A 17719-nucleotide genomic window follows, 5' to 3' on the forward strand; every position below is an offset into this window, starting at 1 on the left:
TTGTTGAGATCTTTTCTGCTTTTTTTTTGCTCATATGTTGGCCTATCTTACTCAACTTGTGTATATATTGTGACACAATAAGATGTGTGTCTGGCTTGACAGAGCAGGATGTGGTCTTGTAGAATAACTGGTGATAACAGACGTGTTAAGAGTGTTTGCATGTTATAAAACACAAAGGCTGGATATTTAACACGACCAAACTCCACATAATGCTGCACGTGAGTGTTTGTTTGTTTTGATGCTGGCAAGACTGTAGTTAAACATCACACAGGTGTATTGTACATTCACTGAATTCCCGGAGGACCAGAGCAAACTTCTGTTTTCCAGTCTCTGTTACTGATAATAAAGTAAAACACACATTACTCAGAATCATGTTTGAATGTTTTTGCTGTTTCATCCTCCTGACAGTAAACAGACGCATACTTTACTAAATTCATTCAATTCAATAATAAATAATAGTGCAATAAGTCTATATACATGTAAATAGAATATGATATGTACAAGAACAGACTATGAAATTAAATAATGTACATTAAATGTGGTTTATTGCGGCGATAACTATTTATATAAATAGGTAGATTGTAAAAGAGCCTTTTCTAGGATTTTTTTATGAATGAGCTTCCACTTGTGTTTTTACACTCAAGCTATAATTAACTTTGCTGCTCTGGTAGTGATACCTCCCATCTTGTTCCGTGGAGCCCACCACAGCGTCAGATCCTCTTATGTTTACAAATAGTTTTCATGTCAAACAAAGACTGCAGGAGCTGATTCCACTGCCTAGCACTGCTTAAGTTTAACGCCACAAAGTAGCTATCCGATGAACAACTCTGGTTGTATTTGGCCATGATGCCGAGGGATGGACGATATAGTATCTGTGATTATTAGGAGCACTCAAAAAAAGGCAATTGAGGAAAAATGGTGGTGATCATTTTTGAACCTCTTCACATGACATGAGTGACTTAAAAAGCCTTCGAGCTTGATATTACGGTAGAGAAGTGAAAAATATAGCGTGATTTATTTTTGAAAAAAGTTAAGAAATGATCAAGGCAGAAAGAACAGACGCACTGTTGATATTGTTTTTACGATTTGTTCAATCAAAATAGTTGTTTTCACTAAAAGAGATATGTGTCCTGCTTTAAAAGTGTTTGGTTCCCAGCTAAATGTAAGGTAAAGTCAGTCCAGTATGTTTCGTGCCATTGGAAGACCTTTTAAAGCTTATTTTGATGATCCATGAGATAATATCATGTACTGCGAGTGCGACTGTTTTGGCGAAGGTAAACATAACATGAAATTCTCTTATTGGCCAAGGTCTAATGAGCAGTACAGTATTTTGATGATCAACATACCTTTACATAAATGAAGAATTTGCCTTAAGTACATTTAGTCATGACCGAAAGAACGAGATCGCGGATACAAGTGGCCGAGATGGGTTTTCTCCGCAGGGTGGCTGGTGTCTCCCTTAGGGATAAGGTGAGAAGTTCGGTCATCAGGGAGGGACTCGGAGTTGAGCCGCTCCTCCTTCGCGTCGAAAGGAGCCAGTTGAGGTGGTTCGGGCACCTAGTTAGGATGCCACCTGGGCGCCTCCCTAGGGAGGTGTTCCAGGCACGTCCAGCTGGGAAGAGACCAAGGGGTAGACCTAGGACCAGGTGGAGGGATTATATCTCTTCGCTGGCCTGGGAGCGCCTTGGGATCCCCCAGTCAGAGCTGGTTGATGTCGCCAGGGAAAAGAAAGTTTGGGGCTCTCTGCTGGAACTGCTACCCCCGCGACCCGACCACGGATAAGCGGGAGAAGATGGATGGATGGATGGACATTTAGCTATATAACAGCAAATCCGAAATATCTTCTCGGCGTAAAGCTATATTTTTCCTTCTGTAAAATGTCCCACTTAGTTTGTATCTCATTCGTAGTTCTTTTAAAAAACACATCTAAGATATCCATATCAAGATTCTTTTGTGGTTAAGTGTTAACCAATTTCTTTTTTTCTTTTCTTTAATATCGCCCTTAATAAAATAAGTTTCAGTCAGGCTGAGCACATCATATATGTTACAAGAATATAAAATGACAAATACCCTGATATATTATGCAAACAATCTTAAACAGGACAAGGAGAACGTTGTGTATATGGTATACAATACGTTAACAGTTCTTCGTGAATGTGCGTGACAAGAACCTGAATTGTGTAGAGCACATTTTTATAATGTTACAGAAACACATGTAGTTGATGAGTATGGGCCTGAATGTGGCTCTGTGTTCACATTTCAACAACACTTCTCTGGAAAAGCAGTGAATAAGAACTCAGTCTGTATGTCCAAGTCACACTCAGAGCTCTGTTAGACCCCGACTCACACCGAGAGTCCCCTGCAGAACTAACCCAACAAACAACAGCTAAATCACAGACCACAGATTTCCCCCACAGCTTTGAGTCGTGATGGCATGCTACAACTCCTGTAAAACAGATCTGCTAATGTCGCAGTAGCATATCCTCTCTCATATAACTGTAATAGTTGATCATTCTGAACATTAATGGCTTTATATTACGAGAATATTCGTCGATCAATTGATTTGGTGATAATAGGATAAACCTTAATTAGAACTTCTCAGTTGTATTGGCTGTTTCATATTGTTGTAAACCTTAATCTGTGGACTGTGACACCGGGATTAAAACTTTTACCCCAGTGTTTTACAATCTATATACTTAATGATTAATTGAGACAATAGTTTGCAGATTTGCCAATTAAATACCTCTTTGCTCACTATATGGATACATATTCTAAGGTAACAGTTTCAAGTGATTATACAGTAAAAGTTAAACGGAACAATTGTATTCCAGTTCTGTGAATAGTTATTTATAACGTTAACATTTCACAATAATAGATATTAAATGTCGTCAGCTTTTTCCTGGACATTTCTTTAGAAATTAACATTGTAATGAATTAATTTACCTTCTTTTAATATTGTCAATGAGGGTTGAATTCCCAGCACACATCTGTCATTTCTGAGGCTGTCATCTAAGCTGCACTTTCCATACCTCCCACAAAAGTCTGATGTCATTTCCGAATGACACAGGTTTTTGTGATAAATATATCGACTAATTAGTTAGATATTAGCCTGCAGGCATCAGAATGTACTTTTAAAATATCTGTAGGAAAACATTGATGGTAAAGATCAGATTGTGACTGGAGAACATGAGCGGTTCCACAGCTGACGTGCTCCATTTGAAATGTGTTGGAAGGGGAACACAATCCATGTTTTTTTGGCAGGGGGGGAAATCCTCTGTTTAACTTTTACCAACATGATTTCAAAGGAGCTGATATGGATCAGCTGACGTGTGAACACACACTGAAACTTTTCACTCGCTGGGTTGCACAGGCGATGAAAATTGCAATACGAATGTCTTTATCAGCTTCAGTCTAATGTTAGAAAATATACAGTAAAGCTTTTTATATATTCTGTGTTTCAACATTTAAAGTAGCTATGGCTGTAACTAATGATTATTTTCATTATTGCTTAACCTGTTTATCTATTTTCTACGATTAAATTAATTGTAAGACTAAAATCTAAATGTTGTGAAACTAACACGATAAGCATTCAAATAAGTGAAAAATATGAGTAAATAAGTTTACTTTTTTTAGGCAATCAGAACATTGTGGTCTGCATTTGCATTTATCACAGTCCCTTAAAATGCTCACATTTAGGAAACTGGAATTTGGAAAGGTTTTGACATTTTTCCCTGATTAAAGACTCAAATAAAGAATACCAAAACAGTAAAAAGAAATGAACATGACCAACGGTTAAGCCGTGAGTTTCCATTAGAATTCTTTTTCGCCGGTCAACATGTCCGTTAAAGTTTAAATCTTCCGGACAAAATGAGAAAAGAACCGGTCAAAGGTCTTCTTTGTTATTTATTGAGCTTTTAAACAAATTGATATGATTCGATATTAAACAAACTAATTATAGTAGATTAACTACATTATTCAAAAGTGTACAGTAAATATATAAATATAATACAAATATACATATCTATAACTAGTGTAGGTAGTTTGAGAGGTAATTAAAATAGCTACGTGTGATATTCTAACCTGAAGTGTGTGTTTTGTCCGCTCACCGCTGCATGTGATCATGCAGAGCTGCGTGTCGACTCGTCAGCAGCAGCTGATCTCTCTCTCCCGTCAGATTAGACTCGCGTTTATGTCCATATCGATCAGATCCAGCTAGTTCTAGCTAATGATATGACTACCTGCTTATCAAGACACCTAAACAATAAGCGTCGCTATGCAACCGGGTGAGGCCGCAAAGTAGAGCGCAGCATTATGTATTTGTTTACATGCCCACCGGAACCCCGAGGCATTACCAACAGATCAACGCACAATCAACCCATCCAGGACATCTCTTTCTCCACATTTACGGCCCGTCCACACAGCGGCGTGCGTTGAAGCTTCCAACGCTTCTGCTCATTCACTTTGAATGGGGTGACGTCACTTTTAGCCGAACTGCATCGTGGGAAGCGACGCGGAGCGTTGCTGGCGTGGCTCGCTGCAAAAGTTGAGCAATGTTCAACTTTTGACGCCTCGGCAGAAGCGTCAGCCAATCGAATCATATGCCAGTACAAGCTCTAGCCAATCAAACCGCTGCTTGTGTGTCAGGGGCGGGAGATTCATGTGATTGGTTGTTGGTCGAGTGTCAGACACGCCCGCCGGCAAGCGTCAACGCACGCCGCTGTGTGGACGGGCCGTAAGTGTAACGGCCCGTCCACACAGCGGCTTTGGAAAAAGCTGGCCGGCATGCGTGTCTGAAGCTTGACCAACAACCAATCACATGAATCTCCCGCCCCTGACACACAAGCAGCGGTTTCATTGGCTAGAGCTTGTACTGGCATATGATTTGATTGGCTGACGCTTCCACCGAAAGCTTCAGAAGCTTCAAAAGTTGAACATTGCTCAACTTTTGCAGCCTGAAACGCCAGGAAAGCTCCGCTCTGCTTCCCACAATGCAGTTTGGCGAAAAGTGACGTCACCCCATTCAAAGTGAATGGGCAGAAGCGTTGGAAGAAGCTTCCAACGCCGCTGTGTGGACGGGCCGTTAGACATTAGAATTGACTATTCTTGTCTGTCACATACTCTTCTTAAGTGGCGCAACTGATGCGGTATTGCGCTAAGGGGAAATTATTTTGACCGGACATTTTGACCGGAGAGATTTAGATTTGCCGGTCTTCAGCATATTTTACCGGTCAAAGCACAAGATCATTTATTGTACTCTTTTGTATGTCTGTATATGTTTAGACATTTAACATGTGAAAAGCTCCCAAGTAATGAATCTGAAAATCAGCTATTGAATAGCCAGTAATATCTGACAATGTAAGATAAAACCCAGCCCTGGCTAGGAGTGATATAAAAAGTGTGAAAGACAGGATGGAGTAAGGAGGAAGTGTGTTGCAGGATACCTCCTCTCATCTCCTTTGGTAAGGATACACCTCTGGCTATCTCTTTATTTCCTGCATCTGTCTGAGGCTGCCTCCAAATATTTTGACTCAAATGTCAAAGTGTTTTCTAACACCTGAACCTGTCAGAGCAGTCTTCCTATCGGCAACACTCATCTGGCAGGTGAAGTCAGTTTGAGATATGAGAAACGATTGGAGGATTAGAAACTTTGCAAAGTTATGTGTAAGAAGATATTTTATTTCCTTTCTAATGCTTGAGAAAATAACACGCACATGATCACCTACACACGAGCACAGATGTGGTGTGTAGGCGACAAAAGCACAGGATGTGTGGTTCTGGGGCAGGAAGAGGAGCAGGAGCAGGAGCAGGAGCAGGAGCAGGAGCAGGAGTGTGTGTGTGTGTGTGTGTGTGTGTGTGTGTGTGTGTGTGTGTGTGTGTGTGTGTGTGTGTGTGTGTGTGTGTGTGTGTGTGTGTGTGTGTGTGTGTGTGTGTGTGTGTGTGTGTGTGTGGTGTGTGTGTGTGTGTGTGTGTGTGTGTGTGTGTGTGTGTGTGTGTGTGTGTGTGTGTGCTGTGTGTGTGTGTGTGTGTGTGTGTGTGTGTGTGTGTGTGTGTGTGTGTGTGTGTGTGTGTGTGTGTGTGTGTGTGTGTGTGTGTGTGTGTGTGTGTGGTGTGTGTGTGTGTGTGTGTGTGTGTGTGTGTGTGTGTGTGTGTGTGTGTGTGTGTGTGTGTGTGTGTGTGTGTGTGTGTGTGTGTGTGTGTGTGTGTGTGTGTGTGTGTGTGTGCTGTGTGTGTGTGTGTGTGTGTGTGGTGTGTGTGTGTGTGTTGTGTGTGTGTGTGTGTGTGTGTGTGTGTGTGTTGTGTGTGTGTGTGTGTGTGTGTGTGTGTGTGTGTGTGTGTGTGTGTGTGTGTGTGTGTGTGTGTGTGTGTGTGTGTGTCCTGCTGTAGGTCTTAAACTGTTTTATAATACATGGCTGATAAAACCCTTTGAGCTACTTCACAGCCTACGCTCTTGTGAAGTTTGAGTGCATATTTCTGCCGTCAATACAGGCAATTGTAACAGGTTCTTTTTTCACTTGCATAATTTCTAAAGATAAACCATAACAACAACATCTTGGACTATGCAGTGCTTCTTTATCCAATGTAGAGGAAATATACTGTATATAGAGTAGCTTTGTAGGAAGGGTTGTTAAGTTGCAAAGCATATGCCTTGTCAAATGCCCTTTGCACCATAAAATATTTAAAGCATTGCAAGCACTCTTAGTCGCACATACCCAGGTACAAAATGTTTGAGATGTGTTTGATCTCTATTGTAGATACTTAACCAGGCTGTGACAAATGTGTCGTCTCTTGTTTTTCGCATTAGTAATCTGTGGTTTTGGTTGATTTCACTTGTGAATTGCAAACTGGGGTTTATTTAGGGTCAATAACTTCATCATCTTGATTTGAAAACCATATCAACAATGTCTCGACTGAAGGTCTTTACTGGAAGTCTACCTTATTGTGGTTTAAGTCGTAGCTTCAGCTTTTCATGTGGTCGGTGGTCCTTTAGATACTCAATCTCGCCGTGTGTTTGTCTCTATGCTGTTACTGTTCGAGGCAAATCAAAATCACTTGTTATTAAATTATTTAACAGTGTGCTGATTGAAGCAATTTAGTATTATTAGTTATGGACTTTATTTTTGTTTTTGTGAAGATATGATCAAAGGGTTCCATTGCCAATTTCTGCCATCCAAATTAATATTTCCCGATTGTGACGAATCATAACAAATCAGTTATTTAGGGTTCTGTTTTACACATAGGAACAGTTTCATCGGGTCTAACAGTTCAGCGTATTGAACATCATTTTGATTATTTACATTTTACGATGAAGCCTATTAAAATCAAAGGTTTCAAAGGTTTTATTTTTTTTAACACAGCTACAGTGTAGTCATGCAATGAAAATCTTGGGTCACAGGTTCCGAATATTCCTATTATTGTGATTTTAACCATCATTTCATGACGGGAAAGTTCTGTCTTTTTCTAACTGTTTCTTTCTGTGTGTGTCTGCCTCTCTAGTTGACATTCGAGAGATCAAGGAGATCCGTCCTGGACAGAAGTCCCGGGACTTTGAGCGTTATGTGGAGGACTCTGCGACGCGGCTGGAGCAGGCTCACTGCTTCGTCATCCTGTACGGCACCGAGTTCCGCCTTAAGTCCCTCAGCCTGGCAGGTAAGCACAGCAAAGGCTTACATACTTTCAGTTACACTTTCCATCCTATTCATGAACACTTCTGCTAATATGGTCCTGAGCCAGAAACTGCCCACAGGTTGTATGATTTAATGTGTTTTTGTTTCTGGACCTGTTTTTTGTAATGGTGAGACGTGTGTTTATGACTAAATACATCCTTAATGTTGCTTTAATGAACAATCAAGTCAAATTATATTGTAACAGTAAATCACAACCCTGCCTCAAAGGGCTTCACAATTTGCACAGTGTGAGAACTCCAAGGATTAGTGACAACAACAACAAAAAATCTGCAAACACTTTGATAATCACTTAATCTTTTCAGTCTTTTTATTATGCAAAATGCCCCAAATTCTCGTGTTCCAGCTTATCAAATTACTATTTTATTTTTCATATACAACATTAAATTAAATGGTAAATGTTTTAGTATGCCAGTCAGGCAAACAAGTGTGTTGAAGACTTTGTAATAGTATTTAGCCTTTCATAGACAAGTAATAAGGAAAAGTATCACCTGATTCATTAATGATGATCTGTAGTTGCAGCCTGGAACAAAAGCACAGTCTTCCTCTTTAAAACCTCTGGTTAGGATCATTGATTCAGAAAAGAAAAAACCTTCCCATTAAGATATGTTAATGGTAACCAAAAGAGAAGTAAAGAAAGTATTTCTAAGTCAAGTGTTGATTCTTCCTCAGCAACGTCAGATGAGGAGATGACCATGTGGGTGAAGGGGTTAAACTGGCTTGTGGCCGACACACTGAAATCTCCAACACCGCTCCAGATCGAGAGGTAACCAAAACACATCACATCTCAAGCTGTGACCACCATGAGATAATGTAATGTCCTTTTTGTGTTCAATGCATTAAACCTCTTAATTCTCTTTTTATTTTTAGATGGTTACGTAAGCAGTTCTACGCCGTTGATCGCAACAGAGAAGACAGGTAAGCAAACTCAATTTAGAAGATTTAACCTCAAGAGATAATCAGATCAGCCTCACAGGAAATGGACGTAATTTGTTTGCTGCACCAGTTGTGTGTCCTTTGCCTAGTTTAACATCTTGAGCGGGCAGACTATCTGCGCTGGGCTGGTAGGTGTCTGAGAGAGAGTTTTGTTGAGGTGTAGTGAAGGAACTAACCCCTCAGCCGCACACCAGCACCTCTTCCTGCAGCAGGAAACAGACTGTAGAGGATGGAGATGTACAGCAATGTTTGTCTGTTACATCCCTGGTGAAAGAGCAAGCCTTTGTTACGCTGTAGGGCTATTGTCTCCTCTAGCCAAAAATTCCAGGCTGTTTAGTAAAAAATCAAGCCGGCAAGATTTTACAAAGCACGAGCGGTGTGTGTTTGCAGGGTTTCTGCTTGTAGTAGATTTAAAAAAAACGACTTCACCAAAACCAGGTCTTTTAGAAGTCTTATTGTACGTGCGTATTAATGGTTGTGTTGGATTTCTCAACAAAACCTGTTAATTTATGTGATGTGATGTGTTTAGGATATCCTGTAAGGATCTAAAGAGCATGCTGAGCCAGGTCAACTACAGGGTGCCCAACATGAGGTTCCTCCGAGAGAAACTTCCGGTAACCTCCTTCTGCTTATCACAATCCACCTTCCCACTCCATCTCCCTGCCCACTTCCCCCTTCAATATGATGTTAGAGATTTATGATTTGTCGTTAACAGTCTTTCTGCCCGCCCTCCCATTTCTCTGCCTGTCTTTTAGGACTCCGAGTTGAGAAATGGAGACGTGTCCTTCAGCCAGTTCGCTCAGCTCTACCGCAGCCTCATGTTTGATGCTCAGAAAAACGTAAGTGCATTTTATGTTTCCACGGATAGTTCTGTCCCAGCACTCTCACCCCCCCATCTGATGCCCTGCCAAGGCACCCTTCCCCCCCCCCCCCCCCCCCCCACTCCATCTGTCTCTTCTCAAATGGCTGCAAGATCAATATGGACCAGTTGAAAAACCTACCAAACCCCTCTGGTGGAGGCCATTAGGACACACTCACATGGATGAGGAGGAGGCTGGCTGGCTGGGGTCGGATTAAATGGATGACCTCAGTGCCCCCCCCCCCACCCCCCTGTGACTAACAACCCAGCCCCTCTACTGGATGTCGATGCCAATCTACATGACTAACTACACACACTGAAAGGACAGCATGTACATTAATAAACTGACATTTCCTTTTTTTTGCCCCGTTCTTTCAGATGGAGATCCCGTTTATGCAGAGGTAGATCAAAACTAAACACACACAGTTAATCTCTATGTTGTCACACACACACACACACACACACACACACACACACACACACACACACACACACACATATATCTGTACTGATGCAAACCATTGCTTTCTCTGCCAGGTTCATTGACAGACCAGACCAGAAGATCTCCCTCGAAGACTTTCAGGGCTTCCTCCTGGAGTCTCAAAAGGTAATGTCTCTAGGTCCTTTTGAGATTTCACCACAGATTTTTTTGATTTGCTTGCTCCAATACGTGTGTTTTGTATGTGAATCCAGGAAATGTGGGCAGCAGACAACAGCAAAGTTCAGGAGTTCATGTTCGGCTACCTGAAAGACCCCCTGAGAGAAGTGGAGCAGCCTTATTTCCACCAAGACGAGGTAAACACGCATCACAGCTTCTCCCACTTTCTGTTCCCCCTGTTTCTCACTCTTTTGCTTACTAATGGCAAACATTTTTGAGTTTCCGATGCCCCCCTGTGTTATTGCCGTTTGTGGGGGGGATGCTCATAAATTGACATGGATAGTCATGATCTCGGCCTTAAGTACCGCCTCCCACACAGCCAGAAAAGATATTGACTGCGGCGCCGCATGAGAGCTCTGCTGAAAGCGAGGGGATGCTTTTTGTGGTCACCATAAAGCTATGATTGAGTAAAGAGAAGAGGAAGCTGCTGCCAGCCAGCCTGCATGAGTTGGTAGTACTGTCTGGGCCAGGGGTTATGTTCTATTAGATCGAGATATATAGATATGGGTCATATTAAGAATAACACATAAAGCAGACTAGTATTTAATGTGGTCCACTTAAGGAAGCCGGGTAAAGTAAAAAACATCTGCTGCTCTTTTTTGTCTTGATAAGATGGCAAATGTCACCACATATTTGACTTCAAATCCAAATGGTCAGAACTGTATGTGTAAACTTATAAATTCCATTTGACTGACTGAGGCCATTGGAGAGCACCACTCACTTGTAATGCGTCCACTTGTTAAGGTATGCCCACCAGAACTGCTTTTCCAAGTATTTAGGTATATGTTTCTAGTGGTGTTAAGCAAATGCATGGTTACAATTAAATGTGCAAGCTCCATTGTGATATCTATTATTTTGTACTAAATGTTTGTCTCTTAAGTTATGAGAGAACAGGCTTAAGACAACTTATAACTCGTCACAAAGCCACATATTTAGAAAAGGTGTGGTGCAGATACATGCTCAGTTATCTGCATCGTCCAAAGCTCACACATATCGAAATTATACAGAGGTAGTCTTCAGAGTGAAATCTGGAGTTTGCTCTCCAAGCACATTTTGTGAAAGTCTGAAGAAAGTTAGCATTGGGCTTTTGCAGACTTAATAAATTGTGAATTTGGACAACCTTAGTTCATTGCAGAAGTCCTGTAAACACATCGCTTGAGCCTGCTTGTTTGTTAGTCTATACATTTGAATATGCCTAATTCTCACTACTCTCCTCACTCCTGTATAGCTCCTGACATACCTGTTCTCCAAAGAGAACAACATCTGGGATTCCTCCCTGGACCAAGTGTGTCCTGACAATATGAACAACCCCCTGTCCCAATACTGGATCTCCTCTTCACACAACACGTAAGGATAGAGCTTTCATGCATACATTTCATTATGTCTAGCTACTGTCGAGTTCAACATTTTGTAATTACGCCTTCCAATACTGTGGTCTGGCATCAGCTCTGAGAACCTCTTACCAAAGAGGGTTTGAAACTGTCGTCATACTTCAGAAAAAAAGTGTATTATTCAACAATCATGTCCAACAATGAGACCCAGGTGTTTATTTAGCAGGAAAATGTATTTTTCCTCCAATTGAAAAGTGTATGAAAGGCAGTTCAAATGATGACCTTCTGTACGAGGAGCGAAACAATACTCATTGGAGCAGCGGAATGAAAACTTCCCATGAACCTTTGATTAAGTTTGAATTGACCGACTGAATGAGTCAGAAGTGTTTACTCCAGTCAACAAAGAAAGAGAGCCTTTTTGATAAAGCCGTATCAATGTGTTTGTGCCACCACTATAGAAAGTGTGTGTGTTTCTGGCCCGAGAAGCCTTCTTTAAAAGACTGGTTCAATGCGAGTGTGTTTTTTGTTTGCAAACATTGACGTAACATGATTATTTTTAGCTACCTGACGGGAGACCAGTTTTCCAGTGAGTCGTCCCTGGAGGCGTACGCTCGCTGTCTGAGAATGGGCTGCCGCTGTATTGAACGTACGTAAACACGACATCCACACGCTAGACTTTGTGTACAGTAAATCATTGCACTTGACATTCAACCTCATAATTAACTGTCTTACCTGCTTCTTACCCCTGACAGTTGTACCTTTATGCAGCTGCCACACCCTTACCCACACACACATTTGCTGTTACCTAACCCTGTTGTATATGGCATTTAAACAAAACCCTTGTCAAGCAGGTTTCTATGAATAAGCCTGGTTTATAGTGTGTTAAAGGGTCGCATTACCTCATAGAAAAGTAAACAAACCTGTGAGTCTGAGTGTAAATCTCTTATAACTACCTGACAGAATACAAATCATCTGCATTTTTACATACTTTTTGTATCACAGCAGGTCTATAATAAGTGTGTTTATTTTCAGTGGACTGCTGGGATGGTCCAGATGGAATGCCAGTCATCTACCACGGACACACCCTCACAACAAAAATCAAGTTTTGTGATGTCTTGACCACCATCAAAGAGCATGCCTTCGTCACATCTGAGTGAGTCTCCTTGAGCAGAATTATTTCCGTTTCTTTTTAAAAGCTGTCAGGCGAGAGATCGTGAACAAATGAGAGATGATGGAGATAAGGAAATGGCACACACTCTAAATCTAAATCAGAAGCATCTGTGTGGCTGCGCTGACATCATTTCAGTGTGGTTGGTGTGAGAGAAAAAAATAAGAAAATCACACCTTAACAAAGATGGTTATTAGTTGGAACTCATTTATTCTGATCTTCGGTCATCCTGCAGATATCCCATCATCTTGTCCATCGAGGACCACTGTAGTATCGTGCAGCAGAGGAATATGGCCACCCAATTTAAGAAAGTGTTTGGGGACATGCTGCTGACCAAGGCGGTGGACATCGCTGCAGACGGCCTGCCATCACCCAACCAGCTCAAGAGGAAGATCCTCATCAAGGTCAGGAGACGCCTCCAATTATACAAAATCATTTGATCTTTTTTTCCTGTATTTTATTTATTTATTTTATTTATAATCGGAAGAATCAGAAACAGGTTTATTACCAGGTAGGTTGACACGTACGAGGAGTTTGACTTGGTGCATACATAAAAGTAAAACAAAAATAAAAAAACACAGATAGAGAACTATTTTAAGAACACTATAATAACGTAAAAAAAATAAGAAAAAAAGTATAAATGGAGGCTTTTCTATTTTTATTTTAACAGGGCCAGTGCACATTAATCAACATTTCTGTAAATGTGCCAGAGTTAGCCAAGAGGCTATTTTTCATCTGTAGTCCCTGGACAGATTTAGTAAATCACCCTAAAGACGCTTTTCTAAAGTAATTCAATCAAATAAAACCATGCGACATGCAGTACTGGGAATGTTAATAAAATTAAAATAAAACGGAACAATAAAACAAAAGAAAATGTTAAAACCCAGGCAGTGTAGACATACAGTGGGTTGTAAGGTGCAGAAGAGTGTGTCAGTGTCGGCAGAGCTGATCCCTGACTAACCATGTTTTGAATTGGGATTTAAATCAACTGAACGTAGTCTGGTCTCTGATTGTAGCTGGATTGAGTTCCATTGCTGAGCAGCTTCAACAGAAAATGAAGACTGAAAGAACTTTTCCTGAGTGGATATACAGTATTTCTGATTGCATGTACTTTTCTTCTTCTGTGTCTCGTGCTGCAGCATAAGAAGCTTGCAGAAGGCAGTGCCTACGAGGAGGTTTCTACCTCCACTCCATACTCTGAGAACGATATCAGCAACTCAATCAAGAATGGCATCCTGTACCTGGAAGACCCCATTAATCATGTGAGCATGTTTATCAAATGTAAATAGCTTCTCTGCTGAGTTTCAGCACGAATGCAACGCTTGAAATATGATGCACTGAAGCTTTTATACCAAGCCTGTGTCGTGTCATAATACCTAAGTGTTTAGATTGGAGCTATATTAAAGCACTGACACATCATCATCTTGTTTTAAGAACCAGGCCTTTACTTCATAAACGTATCTTCTTGTTAGATTAGATTCTTTGTAAGAAGGCAGCTTCCTGTGTATTTTGGCCTCTTCTCAGTGCAACACATGGGTCTTATGAATATTTAATCCAACCGTCGATCCCCTCTCTCTCCTAGGAGTGGTACCCTCATTTCTTTGTCCTGACCAGCAGTAAGATCTACTACTCCGAGGAGACCTCCAGTAACCAGGGCAACGATGATGAGGAGGAGCACAGAGAGGTTAGTAGGCCGGATCTGCTGCTGATACACATGGAGATGAGAATCACTTGTGTGGTTACCAACCGGATTTGCAACAGGATCTGTGCACAGACATTGCACTTAATTGACATGATGTTCGAGGAGTGCTTTATTTAAAGAGGATGAGGACAGCTTGAATAAATATATATTTTCAAAACCTGTACCAGGATCAGCAAGGAGGCAATTTTAGGCTGGTGCAGCTAAATAAGGTGGACGCATGCAGTTCAAATTAATTCACACTGTGGTGGAAAGAGACCAAGTACATTTACTCAAGCATTGTACCTCAGTACTTTTTTGACATATTTGTTCTTTACTTGAGATTTCAATTTCATGCTATTTTATACTTCTACTCCACTACATGTTCTACATTTATTTAACACTCAGTTAAAAATGACTTTGTTCATATAAAAACACACGATGTGCTGTGTACTACTAATCTACACAGTATCCAAGTATGTCCATTTGGTCCACTTTGACAAACTACAATACGAAAATACTCTTGCATGTATAAAAACAGTTTAATATAATAACCATAATAAGAAAATACTGTGAAAATACCCATTCTGCGTAACGTATTAAAGTAAGTTAAGTATTAAGTTATGTATTTTTAGTAGTATTTGTAATTTTACCAACACTGAGCTCACATCAGTTGACCAACTTCTTCTTCTCTAATCCTCCAGCCGTCCAACGGTATGGACCAGCATGTGACGGAGAAGTGGTTCCACGGGAAGCTGGGCGCCGGGCGGGACGGGCGGCAGATCGCCGAGAGGTTACTGTCCGAGTACTGCCTGGAGACCGGAGCGCCCGACGGCTCGTTCCTGGTCCGAGAGAGCGAGACCTTCGTGGGAGACTACACACTGTCTTTCTGGTACGTCAACCATGATACTACCATCAGACTTATTTGTTAAGTCTTCTATGTGTTTGTTTCTAAGTTGAAAGATATTTGTTTGACATTAATAAACTGAATTGAAAATATAAATTAATCACATAGATAGGAAATGGTCATGAATGCTGTTTACTGTACTATAATGTATATGGGACTAGACAAATGTTTTATATTTTGTTGAGCTTCATTCGCTACATTATTTCACGTTTCCAACAATTTGCAAACAAACCAAAGCAACAGTATGTCTCATTTGATCGCCTATAACTAGGGTTGGGTACCGAAATCCGGTTCCGGTTCGGAACCGTTTCCAACATTTCGATTCCATCGGTATCGTTTAGAAATGTTAGTTTCGGTTCTGCTTATCGATTCCTAAGGAAATGCATCTCACCACTTTCTGTAACGGGGCGTGGCGGGGCGTGTAGCGAGCACAGTGGCAGGTTTGGGAAGCAAAACTCGGTTCAGAGTAAGAAAAAAAAGAACAATTCGCCGGATTTGTGGATTTATAAGAGTTGTGAGGACAGGAGGACCCCAGCTCTCTCTCTCTGCTCCGGATCAGCTGATCGCTGCACGGTGCAGCTCAGCGTCTCTCTCCCTCTCCCTCTTTCTACACACAGCGGCTCCACTGCCCGTTTAACAGCTTCATCTTTGTCAACCTTTCTTATGTTCTTTCTTTAACACGTAATGAAGGTTATTAAGCGTTTTAGCCCGCTGTAATATTGACCGCCATTTCCTTTATGAAGTGAACCAGCCTCCCTGTCTGTCCTTGCGCTGTCCTCACATCCCCGGACTGTGAGACAGACTCGGAGGAGCACAGGGATGTCAGTATTGTTTATGAAGCAGGGTATAGAAAATACATTATTGAAATTAAAATATGTACTACAAACAGTGAGCAGCTGGGCAGCTGTAGCATGTGTAGGCTATTACAGGATGTGTATAGATGTGTAACAGAGTGGTGCAGGAATCCTTTTATTTTTAATATAATTGTATTCAATAACCGCAACAAAATGAAACAGTATTAAGTGATTTGTAAATAGGAATACAGATATGACTTAATGTTTTCATAAATATATTTTTCTCCCAGTGAAATTGGCACGGGACTTATTTTTACCCTCTCAAAGAACCGGAATCGAGAACCGAAAAGAACCGGAATCGAAAAGCAGAACCGGAATCGTTAAAATCCAACCGATACCCAACCCTACCTATAACTGTGTCGTAGTCCCTTTGCGAATGTTGTGAGGCCCCTAGTGGTGGGAAATTACACATTTGTGGATTTTACTGTAGAGAATTATAGTTATTTGAAATTTTTTTGATATTTACAAAGAGAATTTCATTTGTATTTGTCATCGACAACACAAGATTATATCAAAGTAACATTTATTTGTCATGATCATTTCATTAATTGGATTATTGCCAGTTGCCATTGTTGCCCTTATCTTTGGCTTCTGTATATGTTAGTGGGAAACTCTCTGATGGTGACGGTGGGGTTGTGCACTGCAGTGCACTAACAGTGACACAGTGGCAGATCAATCAGTGCCACTCCGTCATTGATTGAATGGGGTTGTGATCATTCACCTTCTCTCTGCTGTTATGCAAAGCGGAGTTAACGTCAAAGCTAATCAATCGGCATGTATGTGATTGACCACAATGTACGGGAACAATGCTCACACGCAGAGGGCATTATGTTCAAGGTTAACAAAGGGGGTGTTTGTTTTTCATTAACTTGTCTGTCATAACTATTACTTTACTTTAAAAAGAATCACAATTTTCGATTGATTTTTTTTCGTCTTACCAATCTTTGCACCAGGCGTTCGGGGCGGGTTCAGCACTGTCGTATCCACTCTCGTCAGGAGGCAGGCAGCCCCAAGTTCTACCTGACTGACAACCTGGTGTTCGACACGCTCTTCGCCCTCATCAACCACTACCAGCAGGTGGCGCTGCGCTGCAACGAGTTTGAGATGAAGCTGACAGAGCCGGTGCCTCAGACCAATGCTCACGAGAGCAAAGAGTGAGTCTCATCAAGATACAAATATTCTCTACAAGGCTACAACAATGCCTGACAGCTGTTACTGCTATATCCGTTTTATTATTTGATTTATTCATTTTTATGTTTTAAATCATGTTATTTGTATTGACTCTTTTACTTGGAGTTGATTTACATTGTAGACTGGTAGTTGTGAACGTACACGAGGTGTGAAGTGAAACATCTGTAACCATCTGCCGCCTGTCTGTGTTTTGTTGTCCAGATGGTACCATGCCAACCTCTCCAGGAGCCACGCAGAAAACATGCTCATGAGGGTCCCTCGTGACGGGGCTTTCCTTGTGAGGAAGAGGGCGGAGGCTAACTCGTTTGCCATTTCCTTCAGGTAACTTTTAATATCCTATTCCTTTGAAAGGTGTGACATGTTTACATCATAAATCATCATTTATTTTCTAACTTCCTTGTTCAATACAAGGTTGACTGAAGAGAAAGGCAATATGTTTTATTAATATAGCGCCT

The 17719-nt window shown here is 41.1% G+C and overlaps 1 protein-coding gene across 3 annotated transcripts in view; it reads left to right on the forward strand.

Moving 5' to 3' along the window:
- plcg1 (phospholipase C, gamma 1) overlaps positions 1-17719 on the forward strand; it is a 33877-nt gene that overhangs the window by 2882 nt on the left and 13276 nt on the right. For all 3 annotated transcript variants that reach the window (XM_034207441.1, XM_034207439.1, XM_034207440.1), the window contains exons 3-19: positions 7495-7647; positions 8355-8448; positions 8553-8600; positions 9148-9232; positions 9374-9457; positions 9856-9878; positions 10015-10084; positions 10171-10272; positions 11364-11482; positions 12027-12112; positions 12499-12619; positions 12870-13038; positions 13774-13896; positions 14217-14318; positions 15017-15204; positions 17027-17227; positions 17466-17585. In XM_034207441.1, coding sequence (XP_034063332.1) covers positions 7495-7647; positions 8355-8448; positions 8553-8600; positions 9148-9232; positions 9374-9457; positions 9856-9878; positions 10015-10084; positions 10171-10272; positions 11364-11482; positions 12027-12112; positions 12499-12619; positions 12870-13038; positions 13774-13896; positions 14217-14318; positions 15017-15204; positions 17027-17227; positions 17466-17585 — 1888 coding nt within the window. The remainder of the gene's footprint in view (positions 1-7494; positions 7648-8354; positions 8449-8552; positions 8601-9147; positions 9233-9373; positions 9458-9855; positions 9879-10014; positions 10085-10170; positions 10273-11363; positions 11483-12026; positions 12113-12498; positions 12620-12869; positions 13039-13773; positions 13897-14216; positions 14319-15016; positions 15205-17026; positions 17228-17465; positions 17586-17719) is intronic.

The sequence above is a fragment of the Gymnodraco acuticeps genome, unplaced genomic scaffold (assembly GCF_902827175.1).
Source record: "Gymnodraco acuticeps unplaced genomic scaffold, fGymAcu1.1, whole genome shotgun sequence".
Taxonomy (NCBI): domain Eukaryota; kingdom Metazoa; phylum Chordata; class Actinopteri; order Perciformes; family Bathydraconidae; genus Gymnodraco; species Gymnodraco acuticeps.